This window comes from Furipterus horrens, unplaced genomic scaffold (assembly GCF_987537825.1).
Source record: "Furipterus horrens unplaced genomic scaffold, mFurHor1.1.pri manual_scaffold_8, whole genome shotgun sequence".
Lineage (NCBI taxonomy): Eukaryota > Metazoa > Chordata > Mammalia > Chiroptera > Furipteridae > Furipterus > Furipterus horrens.
Window position 1 is genome coordinate 14870989 of NW_028327178.1, and position 24218 is coordinate 14895206.

The 24218-nt window shown below is 34.8% G+C and overlaps 1 protein-coding gene across 2 annotated transcripts in view; it reads right to left on the reverse strand.

Moving 5' to 3' along the window:
• DCC (DCC netrin 1 receptor) overlaps positions 1–24218 on the reverse strand; it is a 1006514-nt gene that overhangs the window by 502003 nt on the left and 480293 nt on the right. For both annotated transcript variants that reach the window (XM_090285089.1, XM_090285088.1), the window contains exons 4-5: positions 8151–8301; positions 6309–6445 (exon numbers count right to left, since the gene is read on the reverse strand). In XM_090285089.1, coding sequence (XP_090141215.1) covers positions 6309–6445; positions 8151–8301 — 288 coding nt within the window. The remainder of the gene's footprint in view (positions 1–6308; positions 6446–8150; positions 8302–24218) is intronic.

Sequence of the window (24218 nt, forward strand, 5' to 3'; positions counted from 1 at the left end):
TCTTATAAGAATTTTAGAACTACACATACCCTAGTATATAAACAGATAAATGTTTTTTGATTCATTGCTATTTTAAGAAGGACTTTATTTTCCACACTTGTAGGAATTTAAGGTCATCAGTATTATGTAATATGTAGTAAATATTGCTAATATACTTCTTTATTGTAGCGCATGTTTCTATAAAACGGATCAAGAATCCTTTTAACAATATGATTCATAGAATAAATACTCTTTCTGTGGTTACGTTAGTCTAATTGAGAAAACCCCTGGTTCTGGGTGGCTCATGAAGGAAGTCTAAGACCCTGGTTCTAACAGGGTTGGTCTCTGGAGAGACATCTCACTTGGCGGGCAGACTGTGTTATCCTTGTATCTTCACATGTCCTGTTCTCTATGTGCCTGCACTGGGAGACAGAGTGCTATGACATCTCTTCCTCTTCTTATAAAGACATCATTTCTATTGGATTAGAGTCCTACTCTTATGACATCATTAGTTACCTCCTTAAAGATCCTGTCTCCAAATACAGTCACATTGGTGATTAAGTCTTCAACATATGAATGTGGGGTGGGGGGTGAACAATTCCATCTATAACTTTCTTCTATGAAAAAAAACCCACGAATCTCAATGAAAAGCTTATAAAATATTTTAATAGAAAGTTAGATAACTTACGTATGATGTACATACAAGTGTATTTCTTATTTTTAAAACTCAGATGAGCCAGAGAAGAAACCCAAGGTTTGGGTGGCCAAGAAGAACAAGACATGAATGACATCTCTTTTTAAGCTTCTTACAGCCCAGTGGGGAAGAAAGTACGAATAGCTGGCTGCAGATGCAGAGAGGAAAGTAAAAAAATATAAAATGCTCCACAAATTTTGATATCACCCCCGTTTCTCAAACCTACTTTTTGTTTCTGTCTCTAAAGATGACTGACAAAGAAAAATCTGTATCATTATGACATCATTATATGATTCCTCCACAATTCATGAGCATTTACGTAGGGACCAGTTGTTGCTTTGTTCATTTTGTAGGTAAGGAAAATTGGGTACAGAGAGAGTGCATGGGTATTTTAATATTTGGTGTTTTACTTTATCTGTCTGTTTCTCCTTAACCTTTGCAATCATGCTTTAGGCTTCTCATAATGGCTGGCCAAGCATCTTATAATTCTTATAATTTCCGAGAGCATGCAAAGCTGTGTCTTGCTATTCTGAAATATTCCTCTCCCAATTCTCACACCCAAGCAGTCACCAAATCCTACAAGGAAATAGTTATCATTCTTTACAAATAAAAAAAAAAAATAGGATTAAACTTTTGGATAACTGGCCAAGATGAAACAGCTACTAAGTCACAACCCAAAAACCTTTCCATGCCTTTCTATTGTCTTTATGACAAAAAAATCTAACCACATGAGCAAGGTATTCAGAATCTATGCCATTTTTCAAGTCCACCATCAGATTCCTCTTGTGCCCACAATATTCAGTCACATCAAACCACTCCCCTTTCCCCATCCCTCGCTTAGTTCTAGACTTTTGCCCAATTACCTCCACATAATTCCCAATGCCCGTTCTCTCATCTTTGTTGGGATCTTTATTCAGACCCCCTGGCTTCCCTCTTTCCCAACTGTTCATCAGGTTTCTAAGAATTGCCTACTTCTTGTCTCTATACTTAATGAGTCTCTGAGGCCTGGGTCTGTGTTGTACATGCCATTCGATGCCCAGAGAGTACTTGGCAGAGCACACAGGGGCCCTCAACTCTTGGTTGCTGCTTTACTAATGCTGTGGTTTAGTTGTACATCTGGGACCGGAAACTGTAATTGGTTAATTCACTAGATACTCAGTCAACTTTTTTATTATTCAAAACATTTTCTAAATAAAGGGAGCTACCAGTGTGGACTTCTCCATACCACCACATCGCAAAATGATAGTTTTTAACAGTTTTTAACTTTTTCCATGTATCTTAGTCTGCTGTCTTCTTAATTCCTTTTTAAGATATTTTTTTCTAAAAATTACTGAATAGCTAGGTCTATTATTTAACCATTTTTAGAATCAGCACATTATTTAAGGGTTGAGGTAATGATACACATTTGAAAAGCCATGTGAACAGATTTTGAAGAGACTTTGTCTTAGAAAATGTATGTATATTTTATGTATAAATGTAGAAAATAAGCACTATTCTGAAGATACTACCATCATGCTTAAAGAACATACCTGCTTAAGATGGACATGCTCATACCAATAGAGAGAGCTTTCCTGAACATATGGAATCCTGTTTCTTAAGGAGAATTCCCTGCAGGAGTAACACCTGCCTCAAATGACTTCTTTGCAGAGGTATTTATTTGGGAGAAGTATAAACTCAAGAAGTATGTGCCACTCATGCCATGAAGGACATGCTGAACTCTTAGGTTTGGTTTCAAGTCTTCAACTATACACCAAAGACTGACCTAGCAGACTTATTTTTCTCCACAGAACCAGCTGGTGCCAATTCTAGCCAATATTTCTCGAGAAATGTTATAAGACAAATAATTCAGAAAACCTACACACAAAGGTAAAGTTGTAATAGTATATTGAATGTATTGCTGCAGACATCTTTTTAAAAGATTCTAGAATCCTTTCTGGACAGTTCAAAATGTGTTCATTTTCTCGTGAATGTTAGACCTAATGCCTTCTACTGAAAAGTGAACTTTCCACCTACCTTCTGCATGTGTAAGAACGGTGCACAGGGCTTGTCCAAGGTTGGGCACTTTAATGATTAAAAGTCAAATACTTTTTAAAAGTATGCACTTATGCATTTATTCCGACAATGAACCAATCTAGACCTAAGGCAGTGGCAAATCTCCTGAATGTTAGCTGATTAGGGGTTGTCGTGCTGAATGTGGGGAGATGTTCATGAGGTGAAGATGAGTAGATAAAGGAAAAAACAGATATATTTTCAGACACAGTGATTATCGTTCTTGAACCAGAAAGCTGGGCATTTTGGAAATAAGAATGGACAGACTACTGTTCTTCAGCTCGCCATGGTGCCAGGGATTTAAATACAATGGAAGCCAGCAAAAGCATCAGAGAGCCTGGCTCTGCATCTGCCTCCTCGGAACCCATCCTGCCACAACTGCTTTAGACTCTTTCTTTTATGAGCGCAGAGACTAGCAACTCCTCATATCTTCACACATTTCAAGTTTACATGCAGTAGGAAAAGAATGTATTCAGAAGGCATTCTAATGAACAACTGATTGTTTACATTTATAATTGTACTAAAATCCCATGGAAGCTAGACTTCAAACCTTTGTTAGTCTTCCCAGAACCTAGTTTGGTGCATGTACTCAGAATATGTCCACCAATACCATATTGATGGCGATTCTAATAGATCAGAATCATTAACATAAATGGTAATTACTTAGAATACTTCCATAAATGTATTTCTAGTTTATTTATTCTAGACAAGGTTGCCTATAATCTTTTCTAATATAACTTCTCCAAGAGGTTTAATTATTATAGAGCTTTCAATTTTTATTCTGTAATGTAAATGTTTGAAATTATATTTCATGTGTATTAGCTCTGAAACTCTTCAGGAAGACTACAGCATTTCTCTTTATCTTGTTGTTTATAAAATTATATCCTACTTGAAAAATCTGTTTGTTGGTGCAAGTTCATGTTCAAAGCCAGTCTAAATGTGGGAAAGGACCACAAGTTGAAATAAAAAACAAGAGTCTGATAAAATCCATGATTAAGGCTTAGATTTCTTATAAAATTTTATCTTATGAAGAACTTAAACTATGCTTAGATTCTTAAAAATTAAATTTGAGTAACACTGATAATAATGTTATTTTCTAATCTCCCACTTTAAAAACGTTAAAAAATTCTATTTTCCATATATGATAGATCTTGTCCTGCAAGGTGAACTTAATTTATATAAAAATATTCAAAGATTATATCAGAAACTTTATTATATCAACATTCATTTTACAGCCTGGGTAGACGAGTTAAAAAAGTATTATAACCATGTCCTAAATTAAATTATGTCTTCTACAATAGTTTTAAATTGTACTAGAGCTGTGAGCAAATTTTTAAAATGTATTCCCAGTTACCAAGAGGACTCCTCCCCACAAAAAGAGCAAAAAGACTCAAGATATAAACACAGGTCCATCTATTAAAAATTAATACTACTTCTAATCTACACATTAAACATGTAATTATATCCAAACTTTTGGAAATAGAATGGCTCATTTAAAAGAGAAATGTAAACCTAAAGGCAACAAAGCCACCAGTCATAAGCAAAAGACTTGGTACTCTATAAAAATAAAAATAAAACATAAGAAGTAAATCACAACAGTGACAACAAAACACACATGAAGCATACACAGCATAGTTACTATTCTTCCCATATAAAGAGCTCCTACAAATCAACAAAATAAAGATGACTATTTCAATAAAAGTATAAAGGCCAAAAATATTGCTAATCAATTCACAAAAATGCTAATGTACATTAAAACTATAAAAAGAAATCTGAATTTAATAGAAATGCAAATTAGAAAAAATGAGGCTCCATTTTATAAAATTGTTAGACAATCAAATATTGGGGGCTAGGAAAGAATGCACTCTTATGACAACAGGCAAATTCTTGCCCTGCTAGAGAGAGTATAACCATTTCTGTGACATGTTTCCTTTAGTTATAACCAAATAAATGACAAAGATATATATTTGTAAGAATGATCACCTTAGTATTTTTAACACAGTTTGGAAACAAGATAATTCTTAGTAATAAAGAACTGGAGAACATATATGTGCACCAAACAACAGAGGAAGATGCTCTGAATGTCATATGTGTGCAAATATGTATATCTGTACATATATTTCTTGACTAATTGGTATAGTCTCAGATATTAGAATTTACATATATATGTATATATAATATACATACAAAATTTGTCTTAGATACCAATAAAACATTACATGTTTAAACATTGTACTCTCATTTGATATATAACTTGACTGCATGCATTTGCAATTATAGGTCTAGCTTTGACTACTGTACATTTTAGTTCATTCCATAACTGTATTTGCCTTATGATCAGTAATACACATTCCAAGATAATTTCTATAGTAGCTGTTCTATGTCACTGTACTTGATGTTACAAATGTAAAAGTTCTTTGTTTCACCAAAAACTTCCATAGAAAATAAAAGTAAATGAAATTGTCATTTTCAAGACAGATGACATTTTAGTTAGAATAATGTTACCTCTAAAACCAAAGAATTAGAATCCTTTGCTTGTTTTCAGTTTAATGTTTATGGTTTGATCAAAGAATAAACAACCTCATCGCCTCACTCATCATACACATTATTACTCTGTCCACAGATGAAAGCATTTTCTAAACAAACTTTAAATCTAAAAAGAGAAATGGATAGCATAATAACATTATGATAGGGACTAGCAGATCTAATCAGTGTATTGAACCTTCTCATTTTTACTGGATAAAATTTAAAGAGCCTATGATTTCTCCTTGACTCTTTAAATGGTAAAAAGATTATTCCAGAGGAAAAACAATTCAATGACTGATAGACAATTTTTTGTTGTTACAGGAAAAATCAATTGAAATTCAAATGGTAAGATACTTTCTCCAAACTATATAATTCAAATAAAACTGGCTAAAAGAAACCTGGAATAAATGATAAAATATGTATGTGTTTGAGTCCCTACCACATATAAGAATGATTAATTTGCAATGATAGCCAGTAGACCCTGCCTTTCCGAATAATGTGAACCCATCTGTGGCCCTTAAATTAGATTCTTGCCATGCACATTTTCTCTAGATGTATTTGATTTTAATGATTCACTTTCAAGATAACATCTAAAGTAGTTCCATCTTGACAAAACAATTTTAGCAACATATCTGAGTTTACTGTTAGATACCCAGTCATCTCATATGACAACTGACTTTTTCATTGAGGTTCATATTTTTTATGACATTTTTCTCATTCATTTCTTAATTTATTTTCTCCAAATAATATATTTTGTAACCTCAATTTGTTTTTTAACACATTTGTTAAATAATAGTTTTTGGTAGGTTTCAGTTGTATCACTGAAATAATTAGGTGAAAGGGTGATGAATCTGGATTTTAATCAATAAGCAAGTGTTCAAACACTGCATTTAACCACTACGCAATTAATCAAAGCAGAGCAAGGATATGTGTGGAGTATTGAGATTGCAATTTCCCACTAAAAAAAACATAGGCAGCAATTCAGTGGTAAGCATTTAAAATGTCACGGTGATATATTTTGAAGGATACAATGTAAACTCATTTAGAGCCATTAACTTACCCAAGACTGTGAGCTCTGCAGAGGCACTAATATTCTCATTTTTATATGTGACAACACAGGTATAAGTTCCACTGTCATCATCTGTCACATTGGAGATAAGCAAGTTGCTGCCACCCAATAATGAATACTTTTTGGACCTGTAAGATGTAAAGCATATGAAATTAGAGAGTAAATTAACATATGTGTATATTAGCCAGGTACTCGATGGTTTAAATGAACTCCATAAAAGCACACAGTATAAAATAGAAAAGAAGCTCCATATCATGGGGGCTTGACAATACCATATTTATTGGTCAGAAATTCATTCAGGATAAACCGCTTCCAATGGAAGTCTGTGTGTAGCAATCAAAGAACTAAAGTAGATTAAACTTGAAACCAATGTAAGTACTGAGAAGATATTGATAGATGATCAGGTCTAGTTTGCTGATTTTGAATTTGAAAACTGCAAGGTCCAGAGAAGTTGTTCTCCACAGTGGAAGTCGATGTCCTCAGCCTGCCATTTAATTTAGCAATCTTTGTACAAAGCCACACGTCATGCTGCACCAAGGATGCCTGGCTATGTTCAGGGAACACATCTTGACATGCTGGAGATGGAAATGGATTTCTGGCATGCTTTAATATTCTCAGGAGTATTGTGATACATGCCATTTACTGTTGTAATAGAAATAAATATTTACAGTAGGTGACAATTAAAGATTAACCTATTGTCTATGAACCTATCTCATCATAGAAAATAAATGTGATAAAAAGCACGCCAAATCTCAAAATCAATTAAATTAATTTCTTAAGTGAAACCCATTTAATCAAAATGTTTCAGACTAAGTGTTCCATTCTATTAAGAGTTTACTTTCTAACTACCCCTTAATAACAATAACCAGTAATTCAAAGCCAGGCAGGTTCTTTTCCTGTCTTAGCTGAAACACTTGTTATAGATAAGATGGTGAGAGATATAATTGAAGCTAACAAGAGTTACACAGACCCAATATATTTGAAAGCTATATTTTGCACTGAAGAAATTTTGGTTTCTTCAGAATTTCACTCTATACTCTACTTCCTTAGGATGAGCTCCTTCAGAGTATCTTTGCTGAAGACTCTTTGGGCAGGATCATCTCAATGACAACTCTGGCTTCTAAATTTTCTCTCAGAATTGATCTCATGGAGTTTGAATGTTCTCCACACCCTGCCTTTCATACACTGAATATGTATATGTCGTCGTCGGCAGCCGTCCGTCTCGAGAGACGATGGTGTAGCTTCTTAAGAGTCTATCTGCACCGCCGAGAATGGTTGTGCAGTCCGACTCGGGAGTGACACGGTATCTGTCTCCTCCCGTGTTGAATCGACATCTTGCGATGACGCTGGAGTGTCCTCTCCAGTGAAGCTGAAGCTACAGAGCCTGGGCAGGGTGATATGGAGGGTCTGCTGTTGCCCATGCAGCAGACCCCCCCTCTCTTCACAGCTGAAGGGTCCAAGGGAAAGACGGAGTCAATACAGCTTGGCTTCAGGTGCGCCGCAGGAGTTGCCGGTGTTGACTACAACGTCAAACCGCCTTAGGGACTCCGGCTCCGGATTTTCTGTCGGGGTTTACTCCCTTAGCCTTTCCCCTGAAGAGGTATGCCGCAAGGCAGCGGAGGTTTTTTGGAGTCAGAGTTTTCCTTCTCTGATGTGCAATATGTATATGTATATGCATACATATATGTATATGTCTTTCATATACTGTATAATGTCAAGGAATGTGAAAAAATATTTAATTATTATCAAAAACCCGAATAGGTAATAAGTTTTAGGTATCCATATCAAGCTAGAAAAAAATACACTTCAAAGCCATTCTAAATTCATAGTTACCTGAGTTGGACAACCTCCTCTCCTCGTAACCAGGTAAAACTCGGGGGAGGGTAGCCAGAAACACAGCACTCCAGGACAGCATCTTTCCCTTCAATGGCTACAACATTGGATGGTCTTTGCAGGAAATACAGCTGCCTATGAAGTCCTGGATCTGTGGGAGAAAAAAAAAAAAAAAAAAAAAAAAAAAAACACAGAATCACATCTTTTCTGAAAAAAATCACAAAGAAAAATAATGTACAGTAGCTCGGACCACTTTTTTTCTAGCAAGACATGGTGATGGAGAAGGACAGAAAAATGGGAAGACTCCAATGAAAATTATGAAATTAAGTCCTAAAAGAGTTTGTCCACCCTTAGTTTATAGAATTATGACACTAAGATATTCTTAGCCGCGGACAACATCATGGGATAAGACAATGGGAAAAAGCATGAGACTGACTACAATTCACTCATCTGGGCCACAGGCCTTGGTGCTTTGTCATTACTACAGAACAAGGTAATATTATCAGTGACTTTTCTAAATGTTACCACCCCAAACTTTTTGATATACTCAGTTTGTCTGTCACTAATATTGATTCTACTTCCTTCTGCTTTGTTTATCGCTTCTGCAGATTGATAAATAAGATAAACAAACATGTTAGAATTATGCTAAATAACATAAGAATACAGAGGATTAGCATATAGAAGGTACTGAGAAAATATCTGCTGTCTTCAAAAAGGAAGTTACACTAAAGGTTGTTTTTATGACAATGTTTGGTCGTTTCTAAGCCTTCTGCTTATTTTTACTTTTTAACAACTTTACAAAGACTGAGTTTTTCGCAAGAGCTGAGGCTCTGTGTAATGAAAAATTCCTGCACCCTCTGCATCACCCAATGTATTTTTTAGTTACACATATCTCACTAAACTGTCTGTTCAACCCAGGGACTCATTCCATTCACCTTAAAACTCATGTGATCCAAATTTGCTAAGATTATATCAAGTGGGATAAGCAAAAAAAAAAATCACAAAATCCTAAGCACTGGTTTCAGCACTGTCAAGAGTAAGCTCTGTGAAAGTTAAGAGTGTCTCTTCCGCCGATCTTATAAATCCTGTTCCTCTTCCTGGGTCACAGCAACAGTAGCCATACGGTTGGGTGGGCTTGGAGGAATCCTCCCAGCAGTGGTAATATCCTCTCACTTGACCTGCTGACTTAAGTTCTATCACTCAAAGTTCCGTTTTTAAAAATATAAGATGCTATATGTCCAGATCCCCATGAAAACCCACACTCCTCCATGAAGCTTTAATTTAGGTGATTTTCAACTTAATGCGTTAAATAGAATTAGCGTGTAATTGGTTATTTTGCAAACTCAAAGCAAAATCTTGAAGCAAAGGAAATGAGACATGGAATCTTAAAAACTAAGTTTGGGGTGAATGAGCAATTGACAAGGGAGGGTAGAGCCAGCTAACCACCGTGTGTCAGAGTCTGGGCTGTGGGTGATCAGAGAGGATGTAGTGGGAGGAGATCTGGAAGGAAAGAACACTGTTGCTATTCATCCTTGGCATGGCCCAACCCCACGCAGGCTGCTTACAGGTAAGCTAGAGCACCCCAATCCTGCAGGTAGCAGTTAAGATAGTAATTGTCATCTCAAGTACTCTTGGTGTGAAAAAAAAGAGAAAGTCACACTTTCTCTGTTTTCTCACAAGTGTTTCTAGTTGTTACAGCAACAATAGTAAATATTCTTCACAATGAAAATATTGAATTTTCTAAATGAGTAAATCCTTATTAAAACAATATTATAGAAAAATGTCTCAAAAGTTTTAAAAATTGTCAGTGGTATATGGCATTTCCCTTCTTGAAAGGTGACCTTTCAAATGGAATAAAAATGGTTTGAAGGATAATATTGCTTGAAAATAGATTTTCTGAAATAGCTTCCCAAAATTTGCAATTATAAGTAACTATCCTTATATTGGAGGCCTATTCATTTGAATGCTTTCTTTCAGCCCTGTTCCTCAGCTGAAATGTCTCAGCTATATGCAAGGTATAACACTATAGTACACATTACAGTATACTATGTTATATATTATAGTATACTATAGAGTGTATGAGAGGGGACCCAAAAAACCTGAAACTTATTTATTAAAAATTGTGTATTTATTCTTACATGTTTAAACTTCAGTCACCTTCAAAGTACTCTCCATTTGATGCAATACACTTATTGAAACATTTTTTCCACTGCTCACAACGCTCTTTGAACTCATTGATTTTGATGCTTTTTAGTGCTTCTGCCATTTTTTTTTGTTTCACCTCTTCTACATCAGCAAATTAATTTCCCTTGGGTGACTTTTTTCATCCAGGGAAACAAAATAGTTGTACGGGGTCAGATCAGGTGAACAGGGAGGGTGGGGATGGGGGTTATGCCATTTTTAGTCAAAAACTGTTGAACACTCAGTGCAGTGTGGGCAGGTGTACTCGTAAATCACTCATCATAAAATGGGCAAATGCATTGAAAGAGTCTTCAAAAAAATTCACTGAAGCTGAACACAGCCTTTCACAACAGTGCCAGCTGGTACACTGATACACATCTGTTCCTAGAACACTCACCTAGTGGGAGAAGCGTGTACTACAAGGAGCCTGCCCTCCCGAAGATAATTCCAGTTTTGGGGGGGTCCTGCCTCATACTACAGTAATACTATATATACTATACCACTATACTAAAATACTACTACCCATAGAAAACATCAAGTAAGATCTACATAATTTTATCTTCTACATAAAAGAAATCTTACTTGAGACCTTTGTGCAATGCTACTTCTTTATCCAAGGCAGAGCCAACATTTCAAAATATTATGCTTTCTTTTATCAGAAAACAAAATCAGGAAACAGAAAATAGTTGTTTTAAAAAATTTGTTATTTTATATTTTCATTTTAAATTGTCAAAAAATTAAACAAATAGTACAGGATTCCCATACCTTAGTTCCCATTCATAGACACTCAGTTTTCCCTATAATTAACATCTTACATTGGTGTGGTACATTTTTAATGAACTGGTTAATGAACTGCTATTGATACATTATCATTAAAGTCCATAGTGTACATTGAGGTTCACTGTTTGTGTTGTGTATTCTATGGATTTTCACAAATGCGTAACGTCATACATCCAACATCACAGTATCGCACAGAATAGTTTCACCACCCTGAAAATTCCCTGAGCTTCACCTATTCATCCCTCACCTACAACCTCTATCATAAACCCCAGGTTTTTTTCTTACTTAAATAGTTTTACCTTTTCCAGAATATGATGTAATTGGAATTTTACTGCGGTTAGAATTTTCAGATAGATTTTTGGGTTCTTACCTGTCTTTTTGTGATTTGATAGCTCATTTATTTTTATTACTAGATATTATTCCTTTAATGGATGTACCACAATTGGTCTATCTATTTCTATTGGAGGATACCTTACTGCTTCGAGTTTTTGGTGATTATCAATAAAACTGCTATAAATGTTCATGTGCACATTTTTGTCGGAATGTAACTTCTCATTCAGTTCGGTAAACACCCTGGAGTGTGACTGCTAGATTGTATGGTAAAACTGTTTATCTACTTTTCTTATTTTTAATTTTCATTTCATTTATTTAATTTTTTTAATTTAATTATTTATTTATTTAATTTTTAATTGTATTTTTCCATTACCATTTATCCCCCCATACCCTCTTCCACCTCCAAACCAAAATTGTCTTCCAAAGTGGCTCTGCAATTTTGCATTCTCACCAGCAATGAATGAAAGTTCCTGTTGCTCATCATTTTGTAAGCATTTATTACGGTAATTTTTTTTAGCCATTTCTGTAGGTGTCTAGAGGTAGCTTATAATTGTTTTAACTTTTCCCAGTAATGTTGAGCACATTTCATATGCTTAGTTTCCACCTGTATATCTTCTTCAGTGGGGTGTTGGTTCAGTTTTTCTGCTTATTTTGTAATTAATTTGTTTTCTTATTGTTGAGTTTCAAGTATTTGTTATACAGGGTGGAGCAAAAGTAAGTTCAAAGTTGTGAGTATGCAAAAAACAATTTGTTTTTGTATTATTTATTAATTATATATTCTATATGAACAACTGAAAACCTACTTTTGCCCCACCTGTGTATTTTGGATGGAGGTCCTTTATCAAATGTGTGTATTGCAAATATGTTATAAGTCTATGATTTGTTTTTGACATTCTCTTTTTTTCATTGTCTTTTGCAGAGCAAAAATTATTAATTTTCACAAAGTCTAAAATATCAATTTTTCTTTTCATGGAATGTTTTATAGGCAATGTATCTAAAAATTCATTTTCAAACCTAAGATCACCTAGATTTTCTGGTGTGTTATCTTTTACAGTTTTTATAGCGTTGTATTTTATTTACATCTATGATTCATTTTGAGTTAACTTTTGCAAAAGGTATATGGTCTATATTAAGATCCTTTTTTTTCATAAAATGTTCAATTGTTTTAGCACCGTTTGTTGAAAAGATTATCCTTTCTCCATTGACTTGGTTTTGCTATTTGTCAAAGATCAGTTGAATATTTGTGGGGGTCTCTTTCTGGGAGCTCTACTTCCTTTCATTGATTTACTTCCCTATTATTATGCAAATAGAATACTCTCTTAACTATCATAACTCTATAATAGGCCTTGATGTCAGGCAGTGTGTATCCTCTGAACTTCTTCTTCAGTGTTGTGCTCACTGTTTTGGGTCTCTTGTCCTTCCATATAAACGTGAGGATCAGTTTATTGAAATACAGCAAATAACTTGCTGGGATTTTTGTCTATTTTAAAATATCAAGCATCACTGGGCACAAACGGTTACAAAAGAAGCATCTGCTCTTATTTTCTTAGACAGAGTAAAAATATTCCAGATTACCTGAATCTTGACCTGGCCCATTTCAGTTATGTTTATTGTCTTTGTGGCTCCATAGGCATTGAAATCTGTGACCCTAGTCATATGCATGGAAATGTCAGCTTTTTAATTAAATTTATTGGGGTGACATTAATTAATAAAATTATATAGGTTTCAGGTGTACAATTCTAAAATACATCATCTGTATATTGTATCATGTGTTCATTACCCCAAGTCAAGTCTCCTTTCATACTTCATCCTCTTCTACTTCCCCCGACTCCCTTGTCCTCTGGTAATCACCATACTGATGTCTGTGTCTAACAAGTGTTTTTGGTTGTTGTTGCTTAATACTTTCACCTTTGTCACCCAGCCCTGCACACCCCCACCCCTCTGACAGTTGTCAGTTTATTCTCTATCTACGAATCCATTTCTATTTTGTTTGTTAATTTATTTTGTTCATTGGATTCCACATATGAGTGAGATCATACGGCACTTATTTTTCTCTGACTGGCTTGTTTCATTTAGCATAATGTTCTCCAGGTCCATCCATGATGTTGAAACAGGTCAGGTGTTCTTCTTTTTCACAAATGACTGGTATTCTATTGTGTAAATGTACCACAGATTTTTAATCCACTCATCTAATGATGGACACTTGAGCTGCTTGCAAATCTTGGCGATTGTAAATAATGCTGCAATGAACATAAAGGTGCTTATGTTCTCCTGAATTAGTGTTTCAGGATTCTTCAGATGAAGTCCCAGAAGTAGAATCACTGGGTCATAAGGCAGTTTCATTTTTAATTTTTTGAAGTAATTCCAAAGTGCCTTCCACAGTGGCTGCATTCCCACCAAAAGCACATGAGGGTTCCCTTTTTCCCACATCCTTCTCAACACTTGTTTTGTTGATTTATTAATGATAGCCATTTTGACAAGTGTGAGGTGATATCTCATTGTGGTTTTAATTTGCATTTCTATGATGAGTAGTGATATTGAGCATTTTTCATATGTCTATTGGCCATCTGTCTGTCCTCTTTGAAGAAATGTCTATTCAGGTCTTCTGCCCATATTTTAATTGGAGTGAGAGTGTGTGTGTGTGTGTGTGTGTGTGTGTGTGTGTGTGTTGTTGAGTTGTATAGGTTCTTTATACATTTTGGATACTATCTCTTATTAGATGTATCATTGGTGACTATGTTCTCTAATTCAGTGGGTTGTCTTTTCATTTTGTTGATGGGTTCCTTTGCTGTGCAAAATCTTTTTAGTTTGATGTAATACCATTTGTTTATTTTTCCTTTTCTTCCAGTGCCCAATGAGATAAAGCAGATAAAAAATTGCTCTGAGTAATGTTCGAGGTTTTGCTGCCTATGTTTTCTTTTAGGGTTTTTATGGTTTCAGGTCTAACATTCAGGTCTTTAATCTAATTTGAGTTTATTCTTATGTATGGTGTAAAAAGGAAATGTCAGCTTTTGGCAGAGAAATTTGGTTTCAAATGCACTTCTCTAATCTAATAAATGATAATGTTATGGAATTTCCAAAGAAGCTAATCGTCGGCAGCCGCCGTCTCGAGAGACGATGGTGTAGCTTCTTAAGAGTCTATCTGCACCGCCGAGAATGGCTGTGCAGTCCGACTCGGGAGGGACACGGTATGTGTCTCCTCCCGTGTTGAATCGACATCTTACGATGACGCTGGAGTGTCCTCTCCAGTGAAGCTGAAGCTACAGAGCCTGGGCAGGGTGATATGGAGGGTCTGCTGTTGCCCATGCAGCAGACCCCCCCTCTCTTCGCAGCTGAAGGGTCCAAGGGAAAGACAGAGTCAATACAGCTTGGCTTCAGGTGCGCCGCAGGAGTTGCCGGTGTTGACTACAACGTCAAACCGCCTTAGGGACTCCGGCTCCGGATTTTCTGTTGGGGTTTACTCCCTTAGCCTTTCCCCTGAAGAGGTATGCCGCAAGGCAGCGGAGGTTTTTTGGAGTCAGAGTTTTCCTTCTCTGATGTGCCCTGACTGGAAGATCGAACCAGCGACACTTAGCTCGCAGGCCGACGCTCAATCCACTGAGCCAAACCAGCCAGGGACAATAGAGATGCTTTTAATACGCAATCACAAATTGTTGAGTCCTCCAACTCAGAACTGACAAGCTAGTCCTTTATGATTTAAATCTGGCCTGGTCCTGGATCTTGTTTAGATTGCGGCGTGAGTTACACTTTATGAATTCTAGAACCAAGGCCTCACGGCCTCAGGTGGTCTTATAGTTTTTACCATGTCTCTTTCTGAGACTTCCTTATTGGTCTAGACATCTGGAGCATGAGAATAACTGAGATCCCCTTGCCCAAACCAGCACCAACTGAGAGACAAGTGAGTAAGGCCATCTTGAACGTTTCACCTCAGCCAAATGTGCAAGGGCGAGCGAGTGAAACCAGCAGAACAGCTACTAGGGCAAACTGCAGAATCGAAAGAGATAATAAATTGTTGCTTTAAGTCACTAAATTTTGGAGCAGTTTGTTATGCAGCAATAGATATTTGAAACATAACACATGAGAAGGAAAACAAATCAAACCCATCCAAGTGATTAAAATTGCCAAGTAACCTTTTGTAAATATGTTTGTTCATTTGTTTGTTTTTGTTTGATTTTTGGTTTCTGTTTTTGTACTTTGAAGGTAATTTTGGCTATTTACACAGATATTATTAAACTTGATGTCTGCCTTATTTTTCTCCCTTAAAGTATATTTATGTTTTAAAATAGGGAGGATAGTTGTACAATTGCCAAAATTATATTTGTATAGTGGAATTATGGGCAGTTTTTATTTTCATCTTTGGATTGTTCTATAATCTAAATATTTTAATAGGGACATATATTATTTTTAGAGTAAAGGGTTATTTTAAACTTTAGTGTTGTAAAGTGGATGGAAATTATAGAAGGAGCAAAGAAATTTTAAAAATTAATAACTAAGACACAAGGTATGAAGGGCAAATGAAAGTTTTTTCTCTAGGCTTATAATAGTATAGATGAAAAAGCATTGGGAGCAGTGAACTTGAAATTCTAGGTCATGATGACTTTTGTTGACTAAATTGATTTTAATGGAACTGTGATAGAATTAGTAATTATTCATAAATAAATCATTTCTGTTCTCACTATATGAGCGCTAACTATTCAGATCCAAAGGGAGCTATTCAGCTAATAGGACATGACATTTTTTTCCAGTGAATTAATGAACATGATTTAATCACAGGAAATGGCACCAAAATATCAGTTTGCAATGTTCTATTTCTAACTATTGGGTAATAGATACTGAAATGGTCATGTTATTTTTATTCTTTAAACTGTACATATGTTTCATGTACTCTGAGACATGTGAACTCTGTTTTTAAGTAAAAATGGGAGAAAAGTGCAAGAGTGAACTCTAGAAAACACATTTGGCCGTAACTTTAAAATAAAGCAAGCCAAAATTGACTTTTTTCTCGTGTCAATTACTTTGTGTTAAAAACTCCAGAAGCAAACCTTTTAATGTGATGCTCACAGATGCGAATGCACAAAAGTCACACAACCATTTTTGTTAAATTGATTACAAGCAGTTGTGACTTTTTTAAACTAAAATTCAAGTCTAGCTTTTTCCTATTGGAAGAGAAATGCCAGCCTAATTCTCTGGCCTGATTTCATTGTCACCTTGGTGGCAGTGCAGCTCATTGTCCTCAAAGAGCAAGAGGGTAGTAGGTAAATAAAGGGAACAGTCATTACGTAATACTGATCTCTGACCTACACAGACTGCTTTAAAATGTAGAAACACCTTATGCCAAAATGCTGACTTCGCTTCTGCTTTTCTGCCTTCTTTGTTTGTAACTCTTATAATGAACAACTTGGCCTACTTTAGCTTAATCTGTTATTTGAGTTAGAAAGGACTGATCTGGAATCATTGGGAAAATGAATAATGATGTAAACAGTCTATCTCAAACTGTTTTATCTCAGGAATGATTTGTACTCTTAAAATTGATTGAGGACCCCAAACAGCTTTTGTTTGTGTAGGTTATATCCACAAACACTTAGCATATTAAAACTTTCAAAATGAGATATTTTCAAAATATGTATTTATTTATTAAATATGCATGGATATCTTACCAAAAATAAGATTTTAAAACATACTCTATTTTCAGAAACAAAAATATTAATGAGAAGAGTGGTAGTACTTTATACAGGTGGGGCAAAAGTAGGTTTACAGTTATTAGAACACGAAACACAGTTTATTCTTGTACTGTTATTTATTATTATATTCTTTTCCATATGAACAACTGTAAATCTACTTTTGTCCCACTCTGTAATTCTGTAAATTTTTAAATGAGTGGTTTAATAGAAAGTAACTAGAATATTGCATTACTTTCTACAGTCACTTTGTTCTGATACAAATAATTGTAGATTTTACCCTTTAACTCTAAACCAAAACTCAATAAGTAATTTCTTGAAAGTTAGTTGTTATGTGGAATCTGACAACATATTGATAAACATTTTATGTTATGCTATATAAAAATCCATTGGCCTATCTTGCATTTTGAATACATCTTGTACCCATGCATGATGTTGTCACATCAATCAATGGTAATTTGGAATGGTATGCTGAATTAGACAGATCTTCCAAATGTTGACACATTTCATTATACATTATCAAAAAATCTCATTTGTTACTATCACCACCAATCCCACGAAAAGGCCTTTTAATGTTGTGAAGCTGTCAAGCTCCCAGTAGTGGATATGTTTTCCAAATTTCTAATTTAGCCTAAAAGCTTGAATTCATCCTTGGCAGCAAATACTATTTTCCTTGAACTGACTGCTTTGCTTCATTCATTTTTGAGAAAGTGGTTAACTAGTACCCAAGTCTGAAGAGCTACAGTTTTTCGGTTGATTGTTTCTTCCGGTAAAAATGCTGTTACATGGAGGAAAATGGTAGCTAAATCAGCTTGTAACTCAAATGTTCACAGGTGTCTCCCCCTCAGAAAACCATGGTACATTCATATCCTTCATGAACATTTTCCATTTTGACATGCCTACTATTATAAAGATGTGTATTTAAAAACTGAAATTTAATATAATTAATAAATTTTACTGCTTCATCAAATACAGTCTTAAGTCAACATAGCAAAACAAAACACAAAGATTTTTTTTTCTGCAAAATAGATTTCACCTCAAAGATCTGAAACATTTCAAAAAATGCCATAGGCCTGGCCACACTTTGGGAACTGATGTAACCACAGTATCGGCAAATTAGCTCTTCTTCTGAGACATTCAAAAAGTCCATTTCCTTTCAACATGGGACTATTTTATATTTTTTAAGTAGAAATTGATAAATTAAATATACTTCCTCTTCCTCCTCTTCCTCCTTATCAAAATCATTAACAACATCACTATTTTGCATTTAGGAAGACAGTGCAAAACCTAAACATTTCTAATCACTGTCTTTGAAAAATAGGTTATTAAAAGTCAAGAAACGCCTTAGGTCATATAACCTGACACGTTTACCTATGACTCACATATTCAGAAGTAAAAATTGAACTGTCTTCAGGGCCCATATTCCAAAGAGACATGAGTGAGGAAGGCACACTAGCGAGAGTAGAAAGAGTGTTTTCTGTTGAAAGGCATTTACCCTCCACCAAAAGGTTTCTATTGGACATTCCATTGGCCAAATTAATTGAGTCTGTGAGGTCTGCTAGAATCTGTACTTGGCTCTCTATGTTCACAGGTTTTCCCAAATGCCCCAGGGGCCACATAATTGTGTCTTCCCTGGTAATAGAGGAGCAGGTTGATTGTATAAATTAGAGAGTGAAAGTTCACTCTCTAATATTCTAAGACATTAGATGTGATCGGGGTTATCCTGGGCACACCTGAATGCATGGACCACCTGTGATGAGAATGACTTTCTTTTAATGGGTCCATGTATTCTCAACTATAGTCTAGAAACATCAACACTAAACTCATATAACTGAATCTAAAGAATAACTGAGGCATAGTGAAATTTAATTATGCATTGCTGGCATCTGTCAGCAAGAAAAAAAATAATGCTCATTTTCACAACTTAATAACTGTCTTCCTTAAAATAATCAGCACTGTCTTTTCATTTTTATGCTTTCTGAATGCAAATCCTTTTTTTTTAAACCAATTGGAAATGAAAAGGCACTGCAGGGCACTGTGGGATATTCTCTTTGATTTCTTCACAGGCATAAGAGTTAAAAATTACTTTAACTTCACAGAGCTAGTTTCCTCTCTCTGCCTTTCAAGCTAACCTGCTGTTCACCTGCTGGTCCTTAGCATCCCTCATCTAGTTCTGTTTTAGGAAATTCAATAGGGGCCACATTTCATCAAACACGAGTCAGTACTATGCAGGTATACCTCATCTTAGGCGTAGCATTTTTTACAAATGGAAGGCAAGACCCCTCCACAGCAAAAAGATTATGACTCTGTTGCCATACTCTCTCTATTGCAGTGTTCTAGAACAAAGTTCTCAATATTTCTGAGGCATGCCTCTCAGATGTGCTCTGAGCAAAAAATTCCATGAAACTCCCTATAATTCTTTTTAGAGTGTCCTTTATTAAAATGAGCCTAATCCAGACCGATCACAGGAATGAAAATTTATTTACTAATAAATAGAAACTTCCATGTGGCTGAAAGTCAAGGAGCTTTGAACAGAGTGAGATAAGGGAGCCATTTCTCAGGAGGTATTATTCATCATTTTATGGTTTTATTACTTTCCTTCCTCATTTACACCAATTCAGAACTAGAAATGACATTTCCTGTCTGTAAATATTCTTACATCTGTTCATATTTCCTTTTTCTCCATGTGCATGTGTGCGCGCACACACACACACACGCACACACTGCTATTTATAGAGTTTGGAGGAAGAAAGGGGAGTGTCTATTCTTATCCCTGGCCTATGGCCATATCCTTTCTGTCTCAGAGACAAATTTTGAGTCTATCAGTTTCATTTTGTAGCAGGTCTGAAGGAAGTTATTTTTCATTTATAGAATTTTTTCTAAATTTTGCAGCTGATAGTAGAATCTCAGAAAACAAATGTTGCTATTATGATATGTCAAAATTAATTTACAGAACCAAGAAATCTTTATAATTTATGTAAATGCACAACACATTTAAAAATTTCCAGCAAAGTAGCAGATTTTTTTTTATTGTCTCATTTTTTATAAAGAACCCAAAAGTATTTGGACTATTTCCTATTTGGCCAATGTTGAATCAATAAAGATATGCCCATAACTCATGACTAAATATGTTTTTTTTAATGTTCCACGAATAAATTGATGTAAAACAAGACCAGAGGAGGAAGGACTGTAAGTTCTTTAATTAATCTTCATGGCTTCTGCATTCACAGGTGAGGCTTGGCTTCTACACACCTTCCAAGACTGCCTCTTTGTGTGTAAGTCAGAGGAGACTGCCTGACCCTTCAGTTTCCCATCAGGGCTGCCAAGTGCCATATTCCTAGTAAATGCAGAGCTGGTCATATGCCAACTTCAATAGACTCTTGGGAAAAGGCTCTCTCCTCTTAAAGAAATCTTTATTCCTACACGTGGAGGACAATTCCAAGTACACTGCATTTGCTAGTGACCTTATGTGAAATAGCAACCAATCAGAAAATGAGAGTTAAGGGAAGATAGTATTATCAATGTCTAATATAACTATTAGTCAAGGTTAAGGATGAAATAGACAACTTGATGATTTGGTGAAAGGAGATCAGTAGTGAAATCAGAATTATAGACATGCAAGAAAAATGTAATAGATACACCCCTGCCCCGCCCCCGGTATTCCAAGTACTTTCAACTTGGAAACTTAACCATTGTTCATTTCCACCAAAATAGCACTGAAAGGTAAAGACTTTTTCTTTTTTTAAATTCAAAACCAAACAGAAATTGTCTATTTATCCACAGTAAGCCAGTTTAGGCCTACTAACATAATAGGCTACGTTTCATCAATGTCATGTGAAATGCTGGTGATCTCACACTGGTTGAAAGACCTGACCTACAATCACTAATTCCTGCATGGTATGACTGTCCATTGGTTTCTGTGCTACTGAAGAGGATAAGCTGAAGTTGCCATTGTGGGGAAGCGAGGGCATATTACATAGAAATTGGGCAGTTCATTGAATGGTCAACTGTATGCAATAAAAGGTATCTCATCTTCTTTTGGTGTGCTTTTTATAATAACATAAAACAACTTCAACTATTGTCTTTCTTTTTAAATTAATCTAAACCCTGGCTGTTATAGCCCAGTGGGTTGAGCACTGTTCCACAAAGACAAAGGTCACCAGTTTGATTCCTGGTCAGGGCACAGGCGTGGGTTACCAGCCTGGCCCGCAGCTGGGGCATGTGCAAGAGGCAACTGATCGATGTTTATCTCCCTCTCTTTCTTCATACCTTCCCCTCTTTCTAAAATAAATAAATAAAATCTTAAAAAATAAAATAAAATTAATCTAAAAGCAGGACCATCTCATATTTAATAATACTGGTTTTGGCCTTTATTTGTTATGTTTCAGCATGGTCTTATGATTTTCAGTAATTAGAGTTTGTCTAGCAGACTTGAACTCTGAAAACATTGGGATTATAAAGACAGATTTGGGGATGAATGTGGAATGAAATAATAATTGAGGTCCTTTGTAGTGAGGCTAATCTAGTCCACTCTCTCATCTTAACAGAAAAAGGCACTAACAATTTTAGAGTATTAAATGATTTGGTAATGGCTAATAAAGATCAAATACCAGAAGTCTTATTTACAATATCTTCTAACTCTTGTTTATAAGCCATGCCCCTTGTGGCATTTTATATAGCAAAAGGAATGATGTTGATGGAAAGGTGAGGCTGGAAATCATTAACAGTGAGTTACTAGAGGAGAAACAGTTGCAGGAGACTCTGGCTTCTAATAGACATAAAAAGGAAATGAAGAAATTAGTTCTATCGATAAATAGCATAAAATGTGTAATTAAATACCAGTAGATAGATGAATACTAAGAGATCTAGAATCAAAATCAGTTAATTCATTAACAGAGAAATAATCTTGCTAGGAGAATCAAATTCTTTAAGAATGGCATCTCTAAAATGCAAAAGTAATTATAATAGCTACTAAGGACTACATCCCAGGCATTGTATTGGACCTATCAAATTAAAAACTTATAACGACCTTATGAAATATATACTATTACTCTCTGCATTTTGCAAGATAAATGAAGACTTAGATTAAAGAGCTTATCCTAAATTGCACAAGGAGTAAGTTTTATAACCAAGATTTGTACTGAGTCTGGTGTGAAACTACATGATTTTTACAACTTATAATAATAGTTCAAATTGTGAATTTTAAATATTCATTAATTGATCAAGACTGACTTAATATAAACTGAATTCATGGAAATGGACTTTAACAGTCCATTGTTGGCCCATTCATGCAATCTTGATAAAATCTGATATGATATATAGTGAACGTGGGCTTCACATGGTTTAAATATAGCCTATACTTTATTCTTCTTTAAGTACATAGAAGAGAGAAGCTCAAGAAACCATCTTATCCAACTTAGATCTATGAAAGGCTAAATTTATCCAGTTTATAGTTACATAGGACATAATTTTCTTCAAAACTAGCCTAAAAGAAGAAAGTCGATAATGGGAAAATCTTTTAATGCAATAAAAAACAGTAAGTATGGTACAAAAAATAAAATAATACATTAATCTTATTTGCTCTTCACTTTGTTACTTTCTTTTTTCTGCATGTATATTTATTATGTTATGGTATCTGTTTCTCAAAAAACCTTCAAGACTACCCACCCATCAATAAAATGAATAGAATCAAGTTTAATAGACTGGGATGGCATTTAAAACTCTTCATAAGGTAGACACAACTTTTCATGCCATACTTAACTATCTGCTGCCACCTTTCTACAAATGTTCCTCTCCTGGTGATCTAGAAAAGTAATCATTGCTATAAAGACTTTCCAAATTTTCCACCTAGCATTTATTTAATCTTTGTCAGTATTGATTTGGAACTAAATACGTTTTCCTGAATTTAGCATTCCCAGCCTTATATTGTTATATATCTATATGAATTAAATATCTGGCTTGATGTTAAATTTAAAAACAAAGAATTTATCTTCTTTGTTATCCTGTATAGATCATTATTCTGTAGAAATTGTAAAATCAAACAGTAGTAAAATACATTTAACTTTAAAATACATATTGTATTTAGTTAAACCAAAAATTTTAATGCATTTATTGAGTTAGTAATAATTGTTAGTGATGACCGAAATACTGAAACTATTTTTTTAATTAAAAATATAATTTTTTCTTTAAATAATGGTTTTAGAATGGTTTATGTTAAGACTTATTTAAATAGAAATAAATATTATGGAGAAAAATCATTTGAAATATACTTTAGTCTAATTTATTTTGTTAAAAGCCAATGACTCTGATTATAGAAATATTTTAGTTCAGGTCTATCCAGGGCCCAGAGTCATCTAATTGTAGTTAAATGAATGAACAATAGGTTGAATTACAAATTGATCAATTAAATTAAGCAATTAAGAAAACTGAAATAAGAGTTCTAATGTATGGGCCAATTATTTTATTCAACTTAGTGTCCAAAGCAGATTTATAATTCAGCAATTCGGTCTACTGCTTTGTACTCAGGAGTGATGAGAACTGAAGAAAGTAAACTCGACAATCACAAAGGCCACTTCAAATCCCTTATTCTCCACCACATACAATAAGAGATTTTAAAGCATCTCAACTCAGTGTTTTGTCACCAATATTAAAAAAAAAAAAAATTCTCAACAACACTTTAATACTAATTAATGCGCTAAAAATCTACAGTTCCTTATAAGCAAAAATTCATTTTCTGTCTTAAAACATTAATCAAAACGTTTATGTACCAATTTTCTTACCATTGAATGAAGCAATTATTCATTTATTCTGGAAAAACATCAAGTTATGGTAAAATCTCTTTTAAAATTTTGTGATTTATTCTGAACACAAGACACAACTACCCACTCCTAATCACAGTGGAAGTGCTACTACCCAGTTTTTATTGAGCCTGAACTCCATTCCTGTCCTCACAGACACATCAGATAGGTTTCAAAGACCTGCTCTTAATATCTTTCCACCCATATTCATTTCTGAATTCTTTGTGATATCACTTAACAGCAGCTTTTGGCCAAGTCTTTGAAGGATTAATGCCATACATTCTACCTTACCTTCCTTT